The sequence below is a fragment of the Oncorhynchus kisutch genome, linkage group LG5 (genome assembly GCF_002021735.2).
Source record: "Oncorhynchus kisutch isolate 150728-3 linkage group LG5, Okis_V2, whole genome shotgun sequence".
In the NCBI taxonomy this organism is placed as follows: domain Eukaryota; kingdom Metazoa; phylum Chordata; class Actinopteri; order Salmoniformes; family Salmonidae; genus Oncorhynchus; species Oncorhynchus kisutch.
In genome coordinates, this window is record NC_034178.2 from 30,436,504 (window position 1) to 30,458,802 (window position 22,299).

At 48.6% G+C, this 22,299-nt stretch overlaps 1 protein-coding gene across 3 annotated transcripts in view; it reads right to left on the minus strand.

Annotated features, from left to right (window-relative positions):
• Positions 1–22,299, minus strand: part of cacna2d2a (calcium channel, voltage-dependent, alpha 2/delta subunit 2a) — a 254,816-nt gene that overhangs the window by 27,580 nt on the left and 204,937 nt on the right. For all 3 annotated transcript variants that reach the window (XM_031824825.1, XM_031824824.1, XM_020482984.2), the window contains 8 exons: positions 21,842–21,973; positions 21,222–21,279; positions 9,172–9,222; positions 8,175–8,274; positions 6,287–6,448; positions 4,881–4,991; positions 4,141–4,219; positions 2,165–2,214 (listed from right to left, as the gene is read on the minus strand). In XM_031824825.1, the coding sequence (XP_031680685.1) occupies positions 2,165–2,214; positions 4,141–4,219; positions 4,881–4,991; positions 6,287–6,448; positions 8,175–8,274; positions 9,172–9,222; positions 21,222–21,279; positions 21,842–21,973 (743 nt within the window). The remainder of the gene's footprint in view (positions 1–2,164; positions 2,215–4,140; positions 4,220–4,880; positions 4,992–6,286; positions 6,449–8,174; positions 8,275–9,171; positions 9,223–21,221; positions 21,280–21,841; positions 21,974–22,299) is intronic.

The following is a 22,299-nucleotide window of genomic DNA, read 5'->3' on the forward strand; positions in this document are numbered from 1 at the left end:
AGCAGTGTCGCCCTGTGGGAACACAGTGATGTTCCAATGTCGTGCCTTTGACCGTTTCTTATTCATTGGCTGAACACTGAGGTGCTGACAGGCGTCACACCTATTCTATTATTAGCTCAGTAAAACTCCCGTTTAACGGGCCACAGGGAGATATTTCATCAAAATGATGACAGGCAGACCTTTTCACGGGATGTAGGGGACATTTTCCGCCTGACTAGAACAATCTAGCGAACATTAAAGTCAGCCAGCAGAAAGGCTGAGGAGGTCCGAGGGAACCAGAACCACACGTAGGTAGAGGCCAGAGTCCAAGGGCCCTCGCTAACAGTTCTGTGGGTTAATGTGTTGCTACAACCAGGGACAACTTCACGTGCCTCCAACAGGCCAACCAATTAGCATTTTGTCTGTTTAATGCAACTACACTGTGAAATACAGGATACATCACCTACATGTATGTGTAACTGACTACACCGTGAAATACAGGCTACATCACCTACATGTATGTGTAACTGACTACACTGTGAAATACAGGCTACACTGTGAAATACAGGCTACATCACCTACATGTATGTATAACTGACTACACCGTGAAATACAGGCTACATCACCTACATGTATGTGTAACTGACTACACTGTGAAATACAGGCTACATCACCTACATGTATATGTAACTGACTACACCGTGAAATACAGGCTACACCGTGAAATACAGGCTACATCACCTACATGTATGTGTAACTGACTACACTGTGAAATACAGGCTACATCAGCTACATGTATGTGTAACTGACTACACTGTGAAATACAGGCCACATCACCTACATGTATGTGTAACTGACTACACTGTGAAATACAGGCTACATCAGCTACATGTATGTGTAAACATGCTGCAGTCCCATGTCCCATGTTTCATGAGCTGAAATAAAAGATCCCTGAAATGTTTTATACGCACAAAAAGCACAAAAACTGTTGTGCACAAATGTGTTTAAGTCCCTGTTAGTGATCATTCCTTCTTTGCCGAGATAATCCATCCACCTGACAGGTGTGACATATCAAGAAGCTGATTGAACAGCATGACTGTTACACAGGTGCACCTTGTGCTGGTGACAATAAAAGGCCACTCTAACATGTGCAGTTTTGTCACACAACACAATGCCACAGATGTCTCAAGTGTTGTGGGAGCATGCAATTGACACGCTGACTGGAGGAATGTCCATCCGAGCTGGTACTAGATCATTTAATGTTAATTTCTCTACCATAAGCCGCCTCCAACGTCGTTTTAGAGAATTTGGCAGTACGTCCAACCAGCCTCACAACAGCAGACCACATGTATGGTGTCGTGTGCGTGTTAGTAATCTATACCAAGGCAGCCCTATAACTTGTTATAATGCAACATTATATGATGGGGAATTCTAAAATGTGTAGTGCAGCCCAGGTGTGTCTAGTGCTCCTACATGAACCAGTCCTGTTGCACACCTGCTGTAGGAAACCTATTAGAATAAGTGGCAGTTCTCAGAATATAATTATGCCAGAGTTAATGGAACAGCTGACAGTCTATTCAGGGGCCCTGATCGCTCTGTGGGGCTGGGGGAGGAGGAGGGGTAGGAAGGGGGAACGGGGTGCATAGAGCCCCCCAGCAACTCACTCAATTTCTACAGCTGGAATGAGGTTATCCCAAGGGGCTATGGGACCAGGTAGTGCCTGGAGCAGAGTGGAGGTCGGCGAAGGAGGGTGGAGGGGCCACGGGTGTGTGGGGCAGAGGAGCCAGAGGTGTGTGCGTGTTTGTGTGTGCATGTGCGTGTGTGTGTGTGTGTGTGTGTGTGGTAATGCAGTTGGGGGACTAGAGAAGGGGTGGATTAGGCAGCACAGCAGGTCTGCGCTAACTAAGACCTGCTAGAGGTCAGAGGAGAGCTTTAATCACTCTCTCTCTCTCTCTCTCCCTGTTACTTTCTCTCTTTCCGAGCCTCCTCGTGTCCTCGTGGAATGGTACATTTCAAGGCCTCATCTGCAATCTGCACAGTTGTCCTCAAAGAGAGTAACAAACTCAAAGTTAAGTAGAAAACACACCCTAAACAAAGACACAGCATCCCGATGTGTTCAGGATTCACACGAGTGTAAATAGTCACGCATGGATACACATGTTACACACACTGGAGGATATCTGACCTGCGTGTTAATTCTGATGGCGCCAATGGATGGAATCTCGTAGTAGAATCCTGAAGAACAAAGTGAGAGAATTTGTTCGGTCAATCCACAACGGTAACCAGCAACATGCAACTGCCCTATTGTAATGTGCGTTGTAAAGGTAACGCTCTCAGTGTCGCATCTTAAAGACCATAGGATAAAGTAACACAAACAGCCCAGCGAAGTGCAATCATCTCAAGCGAGCAGGGCACGTGTAGTGCTATCCCTTCAAAATGACACCTCAGCAGAATGCTGATTGTTCCCTACGGGGGGGACTCCATTTAGTAACCCATTACTTGTGTTGGTTATGTAATTATGTCATTTGGTGTGAAACGCTCTGTGTGTGTTTGTGTGAGTGTGTGTACTGTGTTACTGATTGGCACTAGGGTGCTATGGGGAAGCAGGATGGGGGGCCATTGGCCTCCAGTCTTATCGCCATTGTACTGCAGGATGTAAATGTCATGTGCTCGAGGGTCTCACTGAGGATGCTGCGGCTGAGCCTCAATGCAGAGCAGAGCAGGGCTGCTGATTAGTGATGGAGGAGAGGAGAGCCACTCTCTCACTCTGGGTCAATAACTGCTGCCGTTCCCCAAGTTATTAAAGCTGAGTGTTTATACAAAGAGCCGCGAAACGGAGACAACACACTCGGAATGTTAAGAGGCGGGAACGGCTGTCGTTTTTTTTTGGGGGGGGGGGGGGGGGGACAAATTGCATTCTCGCAAAATAGTGCCTGTGAAATATATTACAGAATCTCTGGCGCCGAGTAAATTTCTGTAAAGTTACAGGGAAAATGTGTTAAAATGACAGTATTATTAAGCTGGCCCCAGGATAATGCTGTAATCACGGTAGCATCCACAGAAGCGCACGCCCACAAACTATGACTGTGCTCAGAACAGTAGCTCCTTCCCTTGCTTTGTGCTATTGTGTGACACCTCCAGTTGTAGGACACGACACAAGGAGCGACGAAGGAAACCGACGTAGTAACGAATGAGCATGGACTGGAGGTCTGCCGGTCTTCAGCCACACGAGGAGAGCGGTTTGGGCCCAAAGAACTGTCAGAGCGGGAGTCAGGCTCCACTTAAGAGGGGATTGCAGCACAAGCCAAGCGAGACAACAGGGAGTCTAGTCGACTGGGAGCTGGGTGTGTAAGGTGTTTGCGAGGGGGGATCCATGTGTGTTTAAGTGTGTGAAGGTGAGAAGGTTCGGCTCTACATGTCATTATAGGGTGTCTCTGGATAGCACAATGAGGTACGACTATGTTGAAAAGGACGACTCCATAGAGGAGAGGACGTCAATAACCATTGTCTTAGGTCGGCATTGGCTTTGGTGCCACGCTAATGGTTAGAGTGAGTGGCACGCTGGCACAGAGGAGTAATCCTGGACTTCCCACATGCCGCCTGCCTGACTGGGAGATGGTAGCCATCGTTATCAACACACAGCCAGGCTCCACACGATAATTCATTACAACATGCGGGGAGGGAGGTACTTCTGAAGCACTCTGACGGCTCTGCAGGAAATGAATGAGTCAGCCTTCGATAGGAGGCATGCTGCTTGTGACAGGAAGAAGGGAACGCTAAGTGTATAAGAGAAATGTTGAGACACTGAGAAACCCAACAACAGAGGGGATAAAGAGGGAGAGAGCGAGGAGAGAGAGAGAGAGAGAGAGACGTTTTTGTTCCAGAAAGAGTGAAAAAAACCGAGAGAGCAGAAAAGTGGAATTCGGCATTGGTTATAGTGCAGAGCGGGCTGAGTGTCATGAGGTCATGAGGGCCGATGGTCAAAGCTCAGTCATTTGGGTCGGGGACAGTTGGGCATTTTGACTGGAGTTTGGTTACATCATTACACCATTATAATCACATATTTTCTAATTTCTCTTTGCTGGACTTGGGTAATGTTGAGATTGTGCATGTAAATCAGTCCATGTCCATACAGTTTATAGACACACCCTCTTTACTCACCTTTGTTGGCACAAGCTATCCACTGCAAAGGTGTGACATCATAGTTGTGCTGCCCGACTGAAAAGGTAAATACTCGAATCTGAGAGAAGAGGGGATAGTGAGCGGAGAGGGTGAAAAACTGGACATTACTCTCGTACAGCGAGAACGTATAACGGCGGAAGCTTTTCAAGCCAGGGCGTGAGCGAGGACGAGGAAGATAAACGGTAGGAGAGGGAGACAGAACGACAGAGAGAGAGAGAGAGAGGAAAGAGAGTGAGTGTGTGCATGTGTTGGCTGTAATTTCCTGGGCTCTGGTGATAAAGTGGCTAATTAGTCAGCAGGTCAGAGCTGTTAACACCTGCAGCAAGACAAGAAAAGAGACAGAGAAACAGAGAGAGAGAGAGAGAGAGAGAGAGAGAGAGAGAGAGAGAGAGAGAGAGAGAGAGAGAGAGAGAGAGAGAGAGAGAGAGAGAGATGACAGGGATGGAAAGTAATGCCAATGAGGAAGAAAAGAGGAAACACAAACCAAAAGGCTGGATCTATGTCCAAGGATGGAAGTGTTGGAATCATTAAGATTCTCACCCCCCCCCCCCCCCCCCCCAAAATGACGCCTGCCGTTGAGAAACATGGTATTTATTACATAAGGACAAAGGGATGAGAGGGAGATGGGAGACCACAGGCTGGTTTATCATCTCACGGACTGATTCATTGGCAGACTTGGATTGATGAATAGATCCTTGGTTATTGGGGACAGGACTCACGGTTTTGTTGGGCCAGTTGTACTTCTCAAAGATGTCCTGGGCACGATCCTCTCCTCCATCTGTAAACATCATTATCATCTTATTGCAGCCCGCCCTCGGGGCGCCGGTATCCTGTGGAACAGAGAGAGAGAAGAAGAGGGAGGTAGCGAGGGAGAGGCAGAAAGCGGGATAGAGAGAGATACAGAGAGAGATACAGAGGGAGAGAGAGAGAGAGGGTGATTAGTGAGAGAGTGATTAGCGAGAGAGGGGGAAGAGACCGTCAAGGAACGGAAGAGGACATCAGACGACATGATAAAGACATGACAAAGACACGATAAAACACGATTCAGTATAGCCTCTCCTTCCAGGAAATCACTGAAAATGCCGGCTTGGTTCTTCACATGTGAGAAGAGTGCTTGAGGAAAGGACAAGCCTGTCTTCCAGTTCGCCTTTGAACAGCTGTAGATTCTCTTTTCTAATATGCTCGGTAACCTGCATGTACAGTACACAATACATCCACATATCTGGGATCGAAGTGTACATATCTCTGTGTGTAGGGTAATATATCCCGTGCGTGCAGATTGGTGAATGTGTTCACAGTGTTCTACTGTGATATGGATTGGGTTATAGGCATAACCCCCTCTTTCTCCCTCATCCGTCTCCTCCACCAGGCTGCCTATCTGACCGTTCGAATCGATATGCAGGCCAGCGGCACGTCACTATGACAGGATTCTAATAAAGATACATAATATTACCACAATTACACATTTTTATTGTGCTTCTGCCACCAATCATAGGGAGCGCGGCGGCGGGAGACAGCGATTAAAAAGCTTTTATTTCTCATTCTGCTGGGGGGGGGGGCAGGCTGGGCTGGGCTGGGCGCTTGGCTCCGTGCCTCCCAGCCCACCAGAGGAATATAAAGTGTCGGTGGCTGATCTCTTCTGGGCTCCTCTCATCAATCATCCCATCAGAGCCCATTAGAGTTGGCAGCTTCCGAAAATATACAGGAGCATATGGAGCTAAGCTGAGGCAGCACCTGTGCAGACAGACAGACAGACAGCAGCAGGCAGGTGTTTTGGACGGACCAGTGCCTGCCTGCAGGGTTGCCTCCCTGCTGCAAACACAGACAGGGACCACTGCTGTGCTGGCTAGCCCTAAGCGCCACCATCATCATCATCATGCCACTGCAGTGGCCATTCTTAACCAGACCGGCTGACTGACTAGCAGCCCCCTTTGGGCTCCATTCAGAAGAGGCGTAATCCTCTGATTGTCTAAAGAGTGGCTGGGTCAATTAGTATATCAATTGGGATGTCAGTTTGCTAATTAGCGTGTCTTATACCATGGACATTTCGTGGAAGGCCTAACCTAACCTACCACCCTGAACTAAAACCCAGAGCGTGCGGCTGACTGCTGGCTCTTAGTCTTACATTGAGTAGCTGTTCGAAGGCGAACTGGAAGCCAGACTTGTAGTCAGTGGTTCCTTTGGCTTGCATGTTCATGATGGACTCCTTGAAGATCTTCTTGTTTCTCATGGTGGCCTGGACCAAGGTCTTAAAGCAGGGGACCACGGCATCTGCCTTCTCGTTAAACTGGGGGAGAAAAGACAGATAATGATGACTAAGTGTCAATTGAACGTGTCTGAGTGTGACCACGCCGCTCGCTCGCTGGCATTTGACGGCCACTCCATCTGTTGTGTGTGTGTGTGTGTGTGTGTGTGTGTGTGTGTGTGTGTGTAACCAGATAAGGAGGGGGACGTGTGCAGCTGTGGGTTGCTCTGTGCCACTCTGGCAATAAACGTTGATAATTACAGTGTTCCACACAAAGAACAGGTGCACCTGGAATTCCAATGTAAACCAAGAACAGACACCCAGCCAAGGTAATGTCATCGAGATCTCCTCGGCAACATTTCAATTAGTCCTGGACTCTGTTTGTGACTGCGTGTGCGTGTGTGACAGACAGAAAGGTAAGCAGAGAGCAGTGCCTATGTGTGATTAGCATTGAACAGCAATGTCCTGTAATGTCAGCATTTTTAATGGCCTTTCTTCTTGAAGGTCAACTTGAAAATCCATTGACATTTCGATGGCAGAATGAGAGCATGAAATAGGGGAAGGAATTCGGTGCATGAAAAGATGACATTTCCTTGTGTTTGTGTAATTTGATACTTATATTGGTCCAAAATAAAGAGAAGAAAGGACGTGAAGTATAGTATTCAAAATAACGTTTAGAATTCCTTGTCACAGATTATGATCTCCTAACAAAATGACAATTACACGCTCAATACAATTCCAGGCCTAATGTAATGCTTCTGTGGACGGTTGTACTGTATTGCTGAGGCGGCAGGTAACCTAGTGGTTAAGAGCGTCGGGCCAGTAACGGAAAGGTCGCTGGTTCTAATCCCCAAGCCGACTAGGTGACAAATCAGTCGATGAGCCCTTGAGCAAGGCACTTAACCCTGGTTGCTTCTGTAAATAACTCTGGATAGGAGCAACTGATAAAGGTCATTGTTCTGCCAGAGGTTAGGATATCAACAGTTGTTGTGTTTGTAACTACAATGCATAATAATGGGAATATTTGACTGATTAAATGCACAATCTTTGAAAAACCTTTAGTGTCTTCATACACTAAAATATATACAGACAGATAGGTATACACACACACACACCGGCACAACCATTGACTTTCCTTCCTACTTCCAGAGCTCTTATTTTCTCTATAGGGGTGGAAATCAGCCTCGTTCCCACCCAGATTACCACGCTCATTTCTGCCTCTTAGAGCTGGGATTTAGAGCCATACACTGACTAAGAGCACTGGATTATGGGGGATTAGCCACCCAAGTCTCCAAACAGGGCTACCCCACCAGTGTGTGTGTGTGTGTGTGTGTGTGTGTGTGTGTGTGTTTGTGTGTGTGTGTGTGCATGTATGTATGCAGTGAGTCAGACAATGCAGCAATCAACTCATGAAAAACCTAGGAAGGCAGGGAGACTGTGGGGGAGATAGAGCCTGGCACAATCACACATAGACCAGGGGTTGCAACATTGTGGGACTATAATCATGTAGGAAAGTCATCGTTTTTACAGCATAACTATGCAACCACATGTGACTATGTGATAGGAACCTATACGCGCTCTCATGGCCACCCTAATGCATTACGGATCCTGTTATATTGGAGGTGTTAACCGTGTTCTAACATTGTCATTGGATATTGAGGAACAACCAGACCTTCAGCTGCAAATGACTGACACGGGGGGCCTGAAGGAGTCCTGGGAAAACGCAGAGCCCAGTTCTAATCGTCGCCTTACCAGGGAGGCTACTCACCCTGGCTACATTCACATAGTCATCATCTGACAGAGTGTCTAGCATCTGCATCACAGAGGACTTCATCAGCTTCAGGGTGAGTCCACTGACACTGCCACTCCTACAGACACAACAGAGCACAACCAACAGATCATTGAGCCATACAGTTCAACCTAAATGGCTCCGTCTTACAACCTCGTCCAGGTAGGATGGCGTACCCATAGGAGGCTATACAGTGACGCTCCCTCTGCTCGTTTATACTGTGCTGAGTATTTACAGGTTGGGGATCTGGCGTAGGACACACAAAAACAGTCTTAATCTATCCTCTCATTCCTCCCATGACCCAACCCCAGTTTATTTCAGCATGCATTCAGGAAAAATAATCTTCGTATTGTGCTGCTAAGACATGGGTACAAGAGCAAGAGGTCTGTGAAAATAAACACGATCGACATGGGAGTCTAGAATCTCCTCTGATCGGGGTAAACCAACAGGTGGCACTAGAGACCTTTACTGTCGCTGCTGAGAGAGGACAGGAGGAAGGAGAGAGGGTAAAGGAAAGACAGGAGGGAGGAGAGAGGCAGAAGGAAAGACAGGAGGAAGGAGAGAGGGTAAAGGAAAGACAGGAGGGAGGAGAGAGGGAGAAGGAAAGACAGGAGGGAGGAGAGAGGGAGAAGGAAAGACAGGATGGATGAGAGAGGGAGAAGGAAAGACAGGAGGGAGGGAGGAGAGAGGGAGAAGGAAAGACAGGAGGGAGGAGAGAGGGAGAAGGAAAGACAGGATGGATGAGAGAGGGAGAAGGAAAGACAGGAGGGAGGGAGGAGAGAGGGAGAAGGAAAGACAGGAGGGAGGAAGGAGAGAGGGAGAAGGAACGACAGGAGGGAGGAAGGAGAGAGGGAGAAGGAATGACAGGAGGGAGGAAGGAGAGAGGGAGAAGGAAAGACAGGAAGGAGGGAGGAGAGAGGGAGAAGGAAAGACAGGAAGGAGGAGAGAGGGAGAAGGAAAGACTGCATCTACTCACACATCCACAATGATGATCATGTCCTTGGGAGAGGATGCCCCTTGGATGTACCTGTTCAAGAAAGAAAGATGTGTTTAACAAATTGTATTAGTCTTCACTGCGTTTAATTGAACTGGTAGATTTGATGGGGATCCTAGGTTACAATAAACTGGGCTATGTTAATATGTAGCAACCAGAGCATATTTAAATGCTGAAATGGAGTATTAGCTTGCAAGAGCTGTGTCTAAATGGATTCTAAGCTTTGTTGAGAATGGTTGAGGCAAGTGAATGGAGTCCCGGCTAAGCTAAGGTTCACTTACAGTATAGGTAAAGCTATGTTTGCATGTTGAGCAACCTGTATGTGTATATCTTCAGTCTAAGTAATCTGAGTCGTCTTTAGACAGAGTTTGTTTTATACTTAGTTTGAGTCTGAACTAAACAGATTTCAGTCATGTTTCTAAGCAGGCTGAGCCGAGCTGATCTGTGTTTTGGGTCCTCTGAACAGATTTCAGTCATGTTTCTAAGCAGGCTGAGCCGAGCTGACCTGTGTTTTGGGTCGTCTGAACAGATTTCAGTCATGTTTCTAAGCAGGCTGAGCCGACCTGATCTGTGTTTTGGGTCGTCTGAAAAGATTTCAGTCATGTTTCTAAGCAGGCTGAGCCGAGCTGACCTGTGTTTTGGGTCGTCTGAAAAGATTTCAGTCATATTTCTAAGCAGGCCGAGCCGAGCTGACCTGTGTTTTGGGTCGTCTGAACAGATTTCAGTCATGTTTCTAAGCAGGCCGAGCCGAGCTGACCTGTGTTTTGGGTCGTCTGAACAGATTTCAGTCATGTTTCTAAGCAGGCCGAGCCAAGCTGACCTGTGTTTTGGGTCGTCTGAACAGATTTCAGTCATGTTTCTAAGCAGGCCGAGCCGAGCTGATCTGTGTTTTGGGTCGTCTGAACAGATTTCAGTCATGTTTCTAAGCAGGCTGAGCCGAGCTGACCTGTGTTTTGGGTCGTCTGCGCTAAGCTCTGTCTGTCTGTACAATAAGAGCTACTGCTGATTCTCTAGTCCCTCAATGACGCACCAGTCCGGTGTCAAACACATTCTTTACTCTGCCGGTCCCTTTGTCAGCTCGAGACACAAGCTGCTTAACACCATTATGCTACAGTTGCAAAGCTACTCCTAAAATAGGGCAGCTATGCGTGTGTGTGTGTGTGTGTGTGTGTGTGTCAGTCATGATGGTGCAGGGCGGGACTGTGGGGGAGCAGAAACACAGCAGCAAAGTGAACCAAAGATGCTAGACACTTTGTTGTCCTGGAAAAGCCACAAACACAAACGTCTGCCCACTGCTGATAGAGGCTGACATATAGAGGCAAATTGGAATGCACTCATTCTCTTCCAACTGCAATTAAAATCCCATTACACCTGACACAAATGGAGCAGAGATTGACGTAACGTTACAGGGCTCCTCCAGGTCAGCTTGGCGGGGGGTTTCAAATGTTAGCGTTTAGTTCGCTTGGCATTCTGAGGCGCGAGCGAAGCAGAGGCAGACCGATCATCAGTAGTCTCTTTCTGCTTTTTATCAGCGGTTCCGCTGTGTGTGGAGGCAGGCCAGCTGCCTGTGGGCCAGTTAGGTGCTTTTCTTATGCCGGGCCAGGGCCGATACAGAGGTAGAGAGGAACTGAGTCCTGGTAGGCCTCACTGTTGCTGCTCCCACAAGCCCCAGCCCATCACTTCACTGGCAGGCACCGCGCCACCACTCCAACCTGCACAGTGACCCCTGACCTCTGTTCCACTGCTGTCCCTCTGCACCGACGTGGCCCTGAATCCCAGCTTCAAACACAACCGGGGCCTCACTCTCCTGAAACCCCCCCCCCCCAGGACAGAACACAAGCAGGTCAGCCAACCAGCACCGTCACCACTGACACTTGAGAGATCGATTAACCGTGCATGCCCAGAATAGGCAGAAGTGTGTGGGGGAGGGGGGGAAATCCAATTATTTTTCATAACAGAGAACGCCACATCAAAGGTAGAATTTCCACAGCACTATGTGGCATTTGAAATCAGGTCTGGAACCATGAAGTGTATTGGCATGACTTTTATCAATTTAATTACGGAAATCTTAATTTGAGAAAGAGAGTGCACGGGGAGAGGGAAAGGGGAGAGAGAAGAGAGTTAGACTGCACGCAGTGATGGCTTCATTCCGTGGCTAGATGGAGTTGTGAAAGTGGTCGTCGATGCGGCACCAAACCCAGTCAGAATGTGCACCACGTCTCCACACCGGGGCACCAGAGAAAGCTCAGCCCAGATATTCAAGGAATGGCCCTTTTGGTGAAGGGCTTCAGACCTGAGTAACTGAGTGGCGGGAGGATTTCATTAAATCCTCGAACTCGTCTCATTCTCTCAGTGGACTCTAGTGCTTTCATATGGCTGAAGTTATTCATGGGCTAAATGTTAATGAGAGGGGCACAGCCGACTTCCATTACTGGTTCAACCTCAGTTGTCCCACACTCACATCACACAGTCAAATGCGGAGCTGTCATTAGCTCCCCATATGTCTCAGGGGGAAAACAATGTCACTTCAAGAGAGACTATTTCTCTTGGGGGTTTGTCTAAAGAGAGAGGCAGCATTGATCAGCTGCAACGAGGTTTAAGAGGAGTTTAACAGAAGATGGAGAGAAGCTGAGTGTGTGACGCAGGGGGGGGTTGGAGTGGGGGGGGATCACTTGCGACAGAAGTTATAGCGCTGCCACGACTGATCTTTCTATAGATTGCCGTGCTGCGTCTGACTGTGGTATTCTCTCTCTCTCTCTCTCTGTCTCTCTGTCTGTCTCTGTCTCTCTCTCTGTCTCTGTGCCTCTGTCTGTCTGTCTGTCTGTCTGTCTCTCTCTCTCTGTCTGTCTGTCTCTGTCTCGCTCTGTCTCTCTGTCTCTGTCTGTCTGTCTCTCTCTCTGTCTTTCTCTCTCTCTCTCTTTCTCTCTCTCTCTCTCTCTCTCTCTCTCTCTCTCTCTCTCTCTCTCTCTCTCTCTCCATTCCTAAAAGTCAATTGTATTTATTCCTGCTTTCAAGCAAGCAAGTGAGGGGGGACGAGTTTTTTTTTCTCCATCTCCAGCCTGATGTATAGTAGTTCCATGGTGATAAAACATCATGGATTGAAGCTTATAGTGATATGTCTGCTGCATCTGATCCTCTATATTTGCCTCATGGATCCAGATGTGTTGTTTCTGCATGGGTTCCATTCTGTAATTAACTCTCAGCTCCTGCCCGCTGATGCCATTCTTTCCCTGTCATTACCCAGTCTCCTGCGTGCCAGAGCCAGGTGACGAGCAGATGGACCTGGCTGGTGCTGAACTGAGCCCAGGCACTCGCCCATCCCTGCCTGTCCCTACCCACAACCCCAACAACACTATCCCTGCCCACCGCCCCAACAACACTATCCCTGCCTGTCCCTACCCACCACCCCACTAACACCATCCCTGCCTGTCCCTGCCCACCGCCCCAACAACACCATCCCTGCATGCCTCTACACCCCCCCCCCAACAACACTATCCCTGCCTGTCCCTGCCCACCGCCCCAACAACAATATCCCTGCCCACCACCCCAACAACACCATCCCTGCCTGTCCCTGCCCACCACCCCAACAACACCATCCCTGCCTGTCCCTGCCCACCGCCCCAACAACACCATCCCTGCCTGTCCCTGCCCACCGCCCCAACAACACTATCCCTGCCTGTCCCTACCCACCACCCCACTAACACCATCCCTGCCTGTCCCTGCCCACCGCCCCAACAACACCATCCCTGCATGCCTCTACACCCCCCCCCCAACAACACTATCCCTGCCTGTCCCTGCCCACCGCCCCAACAACAATATCCCTGCCCACCACCCCAACAACACCATCCCTGCCTGTCCCTGCCCACCACCCCAACAACACCATCCCTGCCTGTCCCTGCCCACCGCCCCAACAACACCATCCCTGCCTGTCCCTGCCCACCGCCCCAACAACACCATCCCTGCCCACCGCCCCAACAACACCATCCCTGCCTGTCCCTGCCCACCGCCCCAACAACACCATCCCTGCCTGTCCCTGCCCACTGCCCCAACAACACTATCCCTGCCTGTCCCTGCCCACTGCCCCAACAACACTATCTCTGCCTGTCCCTGCCCACTGCCCCAACAACACCATCCCTGCCTGCCTCTAACCCCCCCCCCCCCCAACAACACTATCCCTGCCTGTCCCTGCCCACTGCCCCAACAATACCATCCCTGCCTGCCTCTAACCCCCCCCCCCCAACAACACTATCCCTGCCTGTCCCTGCCCACCGCCCCAACAACACTATCCCTGCCTGTCCCTGCCCACCACCCCAACAACACCATCCTTGCCTGTCCCTGCCCACCACCCCAACAACACCATCCCTGCCTGTCCCTGCCCACCACCCCAACAACACTATCCCTGCCTGTCCCTGCCCACCACCCCAACAACACTATCCCTGCCCACCACCCCAACAACACCATCCCTGCCTGTCCCTGCCCACCACCCCCAACAACACTATCCCTGCCTGTCCCTGCCCACCGCCCCAACAACACCATCCCTGCCTGCCTCTACCCCCCCTCACAACACTATCCCTGCCTGTTCCTGCCCACCGCCCCCACAACATTATCCCTGCCTGTCCCTGCCCACCATCCCAACAACACTATCCCTGCCTGTCCCTGCCCACCGCCCCAACAACACTATCCCTGCCTGTCCCTGCCCACCACCCCAACAACACCACCCTGCCTGTCCCTGCCCACCGCCCCAACAACACTATCCCTGCCTGTCCCTGCCCACCACCCCAACAACACTATCCCTGCCTGTCCCTGCCCACCGCCCCAACAACACTATCCCTGCCTGTCCCTGCCCACCACCCCAACAACACTATCCCTGCCTGTCCCTGCCCACCGCCCCAACAACACTATCCCTGCCCACTACCCCAACAACACCAACCCTGCCTGCCTGCCTGCCTCTACCCCCCCCCAACAACACTATCCCTGCCTGTCCCTGCCCACCGCCCCAACAACACTATCCCTGCCTGTCCCTGCCCACCGCCCCAACAACACTATCCCTGCCTGTCCCTGCCCACCTCCCCAACAACACTATCCCTGCCTGTCCCTGCCCACCGCCCCAACAACACTATCCCTGCCTGTCCCTGCCCACCGCCCCAACAACACTATCCCTGCCTGTCCCTGCCCACCTCCCCAACAACACTATCCCTGCCTGTCCCTGCCCACCGCCCCAACAACACTATCCCTGCCTGTCCCTGCCCACCGCCCCAACAACACTATCCCTGCCTGTCCCTGCCCACCTCCCCGACAACACTATCCCTGCCTGTCCCTGCCCACCGCCCCCAACAACACTATCCCTGCCTGTCCCTGCCCACCGCCCAAACAACACTATCCCTGCCTGTCCCTGCCCACCTCCCCAACAACACTATCCCTGCCTGTCCCTGCCCACCGCCCCAACAACACTATCCCTGCCTGTCCCTGCCCACCGCCCCAACAACACTATCCCTGCCTGTCCCTCTCTCTCTCTCTCTCTCTCTCTCTCTCTCTCTCTCTGTTGTTACATGGAAATGACTCTACATAATCGAATAACACCACAGTCCTTAATGAGAGCCACTGTGTAAGTGTGCACACGATGAGGAATAAGAGTAGGCTGATGTCTGTGTGTGCACTTCATCAGAGGTAGCTGTTTCGACCAATGTTTTAACGAGCAAATCAAAGTAAACACTTGTCACACACTAGTAATAACATAAAACATATGACAACATAAAACAGTCAAAATGTTTTGTTTGAGCGGCAGGTCTCAAGGCAGAGGCACAGCATTAAATGACAACAGATTAAAGCTGCGAAATTGGCACCCACAGAAGAAAAAACATCTTAAAAAGAACACATTAAGCAACCAGTAGAATACAATGACATATTCTGCGTGGCAGTGATTGTATTTCTGTCCCTTCGTGGCAGTCTGGTAAAAGAGTCTCATTGGAATTCATGAAATAGTTTTCTCGCGGAGCGGCGCTGTAAAATCAATACATTAACTGTGCTGGGGGGCTAACACTCTCAGAAGATTGTGTTTATGTACCCTGACCCGTTTCCCTGAGTGGGGTGCATTACATTTGAATCGGGGGAATTATCTACGTACTTTCCAGATAATACACAATGATAAAACACTAAAATGGCCTAGGTTAATCTTATTCTAGAATCAAGTATGTGTGTGTGTGGGCGTCTGCGTATGCGTGTGTGTGATTGTGGGAGTAGTTTCTATAAATACCTGCATGTGTGTGTTTCTGAATGTACGTACACACTGAGTGTATGAAACTTTAGGAACACCTCCCTAATATTGAGTTGCACCCCCCTTTTGCCTTCAGAACAGCCTCCGTTCGTCGTGGCGTGGACTCCACAAGGTGTCGAAAGCGTTCCCACAGGGATGCTGGCCCATGTTGACTCCAACGCTTCCCACAGTTGTGTCAAGTTGTCTGGATGTCCTTTGGGTGGTTGACCATTCTTGATACACACGGGAAACGGTTGAGCGTGAAAAGCCCAGCAGCGTTGCAGTTCACACACACAAACCGTTGCGCCTGATTCACCCTCTGAATGGCACACACACACAACCCACGTCTCAATTGGCTCAAGGCTTTAAAATCCTTCTTTAACCTCTCGGCTCCCATTCGTCTACAGTGATTGAAGTGGATTTAACAGGTGACATCAATCAGGGGGGATCCTCGATTTCACCTGGATTCACCCGGTCTATGTCATGGAAAGAGCAGGTGTTCCTAATGTTTTGCACACTCCGAATACATTGCACCGGATGCATAGAGTGGATGGTATATACCTATCTATGAGTTGCAGTGTTTTGTAGGCAGATCCTGTGAGAGTGTGAATATTAACTGTGTGTGTCGTTGTGATGATGGGCTTATTATTTTATGGACTCCTGCTCTCTTAGTGCTCCTGTGGATGTGGCTGCTGAATGAAGATTAAATTAAGATAAACAAATATAGGAGGATGTGGCCCAGAGAGCCTGCAGGAGAAAGAGATGTTGTCTGTCTTTTATTTATTTGACTTTTGGCTGATTATTTGAGGGGGTTGATACCAAGAGACACATTTCCATATTTCAGGTTATGCCCATAGTACGAAATATTATAAATCATTTATATGTTATGGTAAATGTGTAAAATCGGTAAATGGAAAGACATTTGAATTCAAAACATTCAACAGTAGCTACACATTTTTCGACTATACTACGATGGATTTACAGATTTGGAGTTGAATTACTTAAGTCGCATGCCTTATGGGCCCAAGGTCACTATTTCCAATGGAACAAGAGATGGGAAAACATTCCGACTGTGACGCCACAGTCATGGTTATCGCTTTACGCTACAGTCAAAGAGACAGAGAAGCTTTCCCTTTGACGAACCCACTCCCTGCAGGAGGAGTGAGTGAGGAGAATGGGAGAGGCAGGTAGGAAGGGAGGCAAGCACAGAGGCTCCAGGCGTTTGGGCCATGGCATTTTGGGAGGCTCATCTCCTGGCTGGGATTGACTAGAAGCCATAATATTTACTGAGAAGGTAGATGGACTTTTCAGAGAAATCAATATCTGTTATGGTCCTGCACGCTGTACTGAACCTGGAAGGTAATGGGATCTCTGCAACGCTTGGCTAACAGGACTCCATGCCTGTCTCTCTATGTCTCTCTCTCTCTCTCTTATTCTCTCTCCACCTCTGTTCCTTGACTTCCTTAACAGACTTTATAATGGACAAATGTTAATAATTAATGTCAGAGCAATTGGAGACAATTAAGTGTGTTGACTGGACCATTCATTTTCCAGAGGCCCGTTAGTGGGGGAGCACAGCAGACAGCCAGATGGAGGGAGCCCATCTGTGGAGGCAGCGAGCTACGCAGCCTCATCTTCTCCCTTTCCCCGATTTCCTCAAAGGATTACACACTTTACACACTTTACACACGCACACACACACACCACCCCAGCTGGCATATCTAAAGGACAGGTCAACTAGCCCTAAACACATTCCCGTAAAAAGGTGAAGGTCTTTTAGGCCACACACTGTGCACACAAGCCATCCTTTTATTTCCTCCTGAAAATCACATTTCAGACTTAGTGTCAGTGTCGGGGTTATCCCTGACAACAACCAAAAAAAACACATGAAAAGAATCACGTGAAAAGAACAGGTGGTTTGGACACTTTTTGGACACTATATGAAGAAGAGAGGCATGCGCCTGCAGCAGTGAAGCTCCCAATTGCTGGCTCAGAAATAAGAAATGATCCTTTTTGTTCGCACTTGAATTATTATACTCAGGTAGGCTAAGTTACCTTTTCACAGAACGGCAGTAAAGAATTTGCCATTCCATATGTGGAAACATATGTACTGCAACATCTTGACACAACCTTTTCACATGTGAGGAGAATCACAGTATTGCATCACCACATGTGAAATTGCAAGTTCTCTTCGATGTTTTCTTCAATTTTCACATGTGAACTTGCAATTCCGCATGTAAACAAGACATATTTCACATGTGCAACTGCAATTCATATGTGAGGTGAAAACATGTTTTTTCTCAAGTGAAAATGTGGTATTATCTCATTTAATACATCTGAAAACAGCTGTATGTGGAAATGCGATTTTCACACATGAAACTGGGATGAAGCGTGTTCCTGCGGTTGCATCTGTGCAATCTAGCTGCATATCGCTCAGTAGTATGAGGGAGTGTTGATGTGTGTGTGTGAGTTGGCTGTTGGGTTTGTGGGGGAGGATTCTTGTATGTGCATCAACATGTGCAGGCGAGTGTGTGTTTGTGTGAAAGGATGTGTGTGTGTGCGTGCGTGTGTGTGTGCATATGCATGTGAGTGTGTGTGTGTGTGTGTGTGTGTGTGTGTGTGTGTGTGTGTGTGCGTGCGTGTGTGTGTGCATATGCATGTGAGTTACCTCCATTCCCCTTTAAAGGTCTATTTATCTATTGCTGTCCCGTAACAAACACGTGAATGGCTTACCTAACCCAGTGGGTGGTCTTTTAGCCCCCTGCGATTGGCTGACCCCTCCAGAGAGTGTCACGACCGAAGACAGCGTGTTAGACCATAATCACACAAGCATGACCTGCCACATCATGGCACTCCCTGCCACGGCCCCGCCACTCAACACGGCATGGGCACAGGTTGCTAGGCAACAGGCCACAGGAGCTTTCAGAGAGGATGGAGGGAAAGTCGGAGACCAACAGGCAGAGATGACAGTGACAAACATGGAGGACCAGGGGGTGACATGGTGCTCTTCAGTGGAAAGCATCCACCCCTGTCTACCCCTGTCACATCCTCTGTCTCCAGACTCCCTTCCTTCCTCTCAGCTCTCTCTCCATCTCTCTCGAGTGGCGCAGCGGTCTAAGGCACTACAGACGCCCTGGTTTGAATACAGGCTGTCTCACAACCGACCATGATTGGGAGTCCCTTAGGGCGGCGCAGAATTGGCCCAGCATTGTCCGGGTTTGGCCGGTGTAGGCCATTATTGTAAATAAGAATTTGCTCTTAATTAAAACCTCTTGGTACTAGGGGGCAGTATTTTCATTTTTGGAAAAAAAACGTTCCCGTTTTAAACGGGATATTTTGTCAGGACAAGATGCTAGAATATGCATATAATTGACAGCTTTGGATAGAAAACACTCTAAACTGTAAAGATATTGTCTGTGAGTATAACAGAACTGATGTTGCAGGCGAAAGCCTGAGAAAAATCCAATCCGGAAGTGCCCCAGGTTTTGAAAGCGCTGCGTTCCAATGAGTCCTTATTGAACTGTGAGTGTGCTATGAACCAGCTTACGCTTTCTACGTATTCCCCAAGGTCTCTACAGCATTGTGATGTAGTTTGCCTGCTGCTAGCAAGGCATAATGCTATGCTAGGCTATCGATAAACTTACACAAATGCTTGTCTAGCTTTGGCTGTAAAGCATATTTTGAAAATCTGAGACGACAGGGTGATTAACAAAAGGGTGTGTGTGTCTCAATATATTTCATTTGTGATTTTCATGAATAGGAATATTTTCTAGGGATATTTATGTCCGTTGCGTTATGCTAATTATTGTCAGGCGATGATTACGCTACCGGATCCGGGATGGGGAATATCAAGATTAACTGACTTGCCTCGTTAAATGAAGGTTAAATGAAAAAAAATTAACACCCTCTCCCTCTCTCAAATCCACGTTCCTCTCTGCCTCAAGGAAGACTCTTCTCCTGTGTGAGGGAATTAAAATGGGTTGTCGTATACACCGAGTGTATAAAACATTAGGAGCACCTGCTCTTTCTCTACACAGACATGATCGTCCTTTTAACTTGTCAGCGGCGTCCTGCAGCCCATTGTTAACACAAACAGCGCAATTATTGGCGGCGTCGTGTTCACGTGGAGGTCTACAGTGTTTTACAGGCATTGTGTGAAGGCCCATGTCTGCCAGAGCAGAGGCATTGCAGGGACACTTTCTCCCAGAGTGTTAACTCACTTTCTCCCAGAGTGTTAACTCAATTAGTCTGTCCAGGAAGAGCCTGTATTACTTCCTCATTCTGATACGCTGGGAAACAACCTGGAGCTCAGCTAAACACAGGCTTCTCACACATCTTTAACGGCAACTCTAACCTTCTGAGCAGAATCCGTACGTCTCGGTTTTATATGAGTAGGCCGGTGAGTGTGCTGAACACACATCTCTGTATGTAATAGCATGTTAATGGGAATGTGTAATAAAGCAGACTCTGTTGATATCGGTATAAATACGTTGCTTATTTACCTGACAGATCCATCTCTGGAGTGGACTGTATAAGTGTTTGAATCGTATACCGTGGGAGTTTGCTGTTTGTCTCAGTACATTGGCCAACCCTTGGCCTAAACAGCCAACCAAGCTATGCTGGAGCTGGACACAGGCAGACAGCCAGGGATGGAAACCGGCATCAACTCTAATCAATGTGGCTGTCATGATTATGTCCGGTGTGCTTTAATCTGCAACCAGGCAACAGGCAGCTCTTAAACAGAGCTGAAGAGACAGTGACAGGTAGAGGCAGGATGGAGGGGTGAGGGTGTATGGGAAAGGGGGCTGTTTGGCCTCACACACTCGGTGCTGTCGAAAACGTCAAACCGCCGTGCTCTGTGAGTCCCTGGCCCTGGCTAAGATCTGACACACAGCAGGGATTCACAAACCAAATGGCAGGTGAACACTTAACGCAACACAGCAATGGTACCACTCCATATCGTATTTGCCACTTGGCTGCGGTCCTTCTAGCTGAAGAAAATGTATTTTCTCTGGTAACTCACTGAGATAAATAGGGGTTAGATAATGCTTTAACCTCAATGGCCTGAAACAAAGGAGAGAACTATTCTATTAAGCTTGGGGGGGGACTAACATCTATAATAGACCAAAGCTTACAAGAACACAATACAAGACTGGTTACATTGGATTTCACAACACAATACACGGAGAAGGTTCTAACAAAGATGCAAGATATCTGGGGCTTTAATATTTGAATTTAGAATATGTGTCATTCTATAGGCAATACCATGTCTTTATAAAACCATTCTCCCCCCCCCCAAATTCATTGAGATGTTGCAAGTGTATTGGGAGCAGAACCTTTCATATTAAACAAATATGTGCTTTCCTAATATTATTGTCCTTCGGTTGAATAGAATATCCCATCATAAAGAAGGATTCTGTAGGCAAATAAATAGGCTGGCCCCCGGGTGGGAGAACATCTGAATGGAAAACCTGTAGGGCCTCTCTATCGCATGTAAGAGGAAGAAAACAGAACATGGACGTCAGTACTCACCATGGTCGTCTGTACTCACCATGGTCGTCTGTACTCACCATGGTCGTCTGTACTCACCATGGTCGTCAGTACTCACCATGGTCGTCAGTTCTCACCATGGTCGTCAGTACTCACCATGGTCGTCAGTACTCACCATGGTCGTCTGTACTCACCATGGTCGTCTGTACTCACCATGGTCGTCAGTACTCACCATGGTCGTCAGTACTCACCATGGTCGTCAGTTCTCACCATGGACGTCAGTACTCACCATGGTCGTCTGCGCACGTCATACAGGTCAATCTTATTGGGTGCTCTCCAAGGAGTGGCTGGAAAAAGGAGGAATACAAAACATCATTCTGCTACTTGATCTCTTTTTTGTTTTGTTTTTTGATCTCTCATTTTTACCCCCAATTTTGTGGTATCCAATTGGTAGTTACAGTGTTGTCCCATCGCTGCTACTCCCCTATGGACTCGGGAGAGGCGAAGGTCAAGAGCCATACGTCCTCCGAAACACGACCCTGCCAAGCCTCACTGCTTGCTTAACCCGGAAGCCAGCTGCACCAATGTGCTGGCGACCGAAGTCAGCTTGCAGGCGCCCGGCCCGCCACAAGGAGTCGCTAGAGTGCGATGGGAAAAGGAAATCCCGGCTGGCCAAACCCTCCCCTAAACTGGACGACACTGGGCCAATTGTGGGTCTCCCGGTCAACAGCCGGCTGTAACACAGCCTGGGATTGAACCCGGGGCTGTAGTGACACCTCAAGCACTTGCGATGCAGTGAGGTAGACCGCTGCGCCACTCGGGAGAACTTGATCTCTTTTACCTCTATGTCTATACAATAGTTCTAGTGAACGTTGATAATATCCTTATTAACAATGGTCTAGGACTTACCTGGGTAGTATCTTGTGACCCCCGTCGAGCTGCCGAACACCTGCCAGCGCAGAGAGCTGTCCTCCCGGCGGTTATCAATAAACACCCTCTCAAGAGCCTGGGTCCAGTTCAGCTCATTCAGGATGACTGGGGCTGCAGGGCAGGAGGAGAGGAGAGGAGGGGAGGGCGGAGGAGGAGATGAGAGGAGACACTATGAGCACAGCCACGGAGGTACAGTACATGTCCAATCAACATAGTTTTGACACTATGATTTGACTGTTTAATGTTCCTTGAAAAATGTAGATTTGCAAAGGAATAGTTTGACAGTAATAAAACAAGAGTTCAGTTCACGTAACAGGGTTGACCTTAAAACAGGGGACAGCTTTTTTTTATTACCTTAAAATGAATCACTAATCACATTAAATACATAATGATCTTTGGAAATGACTTTGTCAAACCCATGAAATAAATAGGGCTTT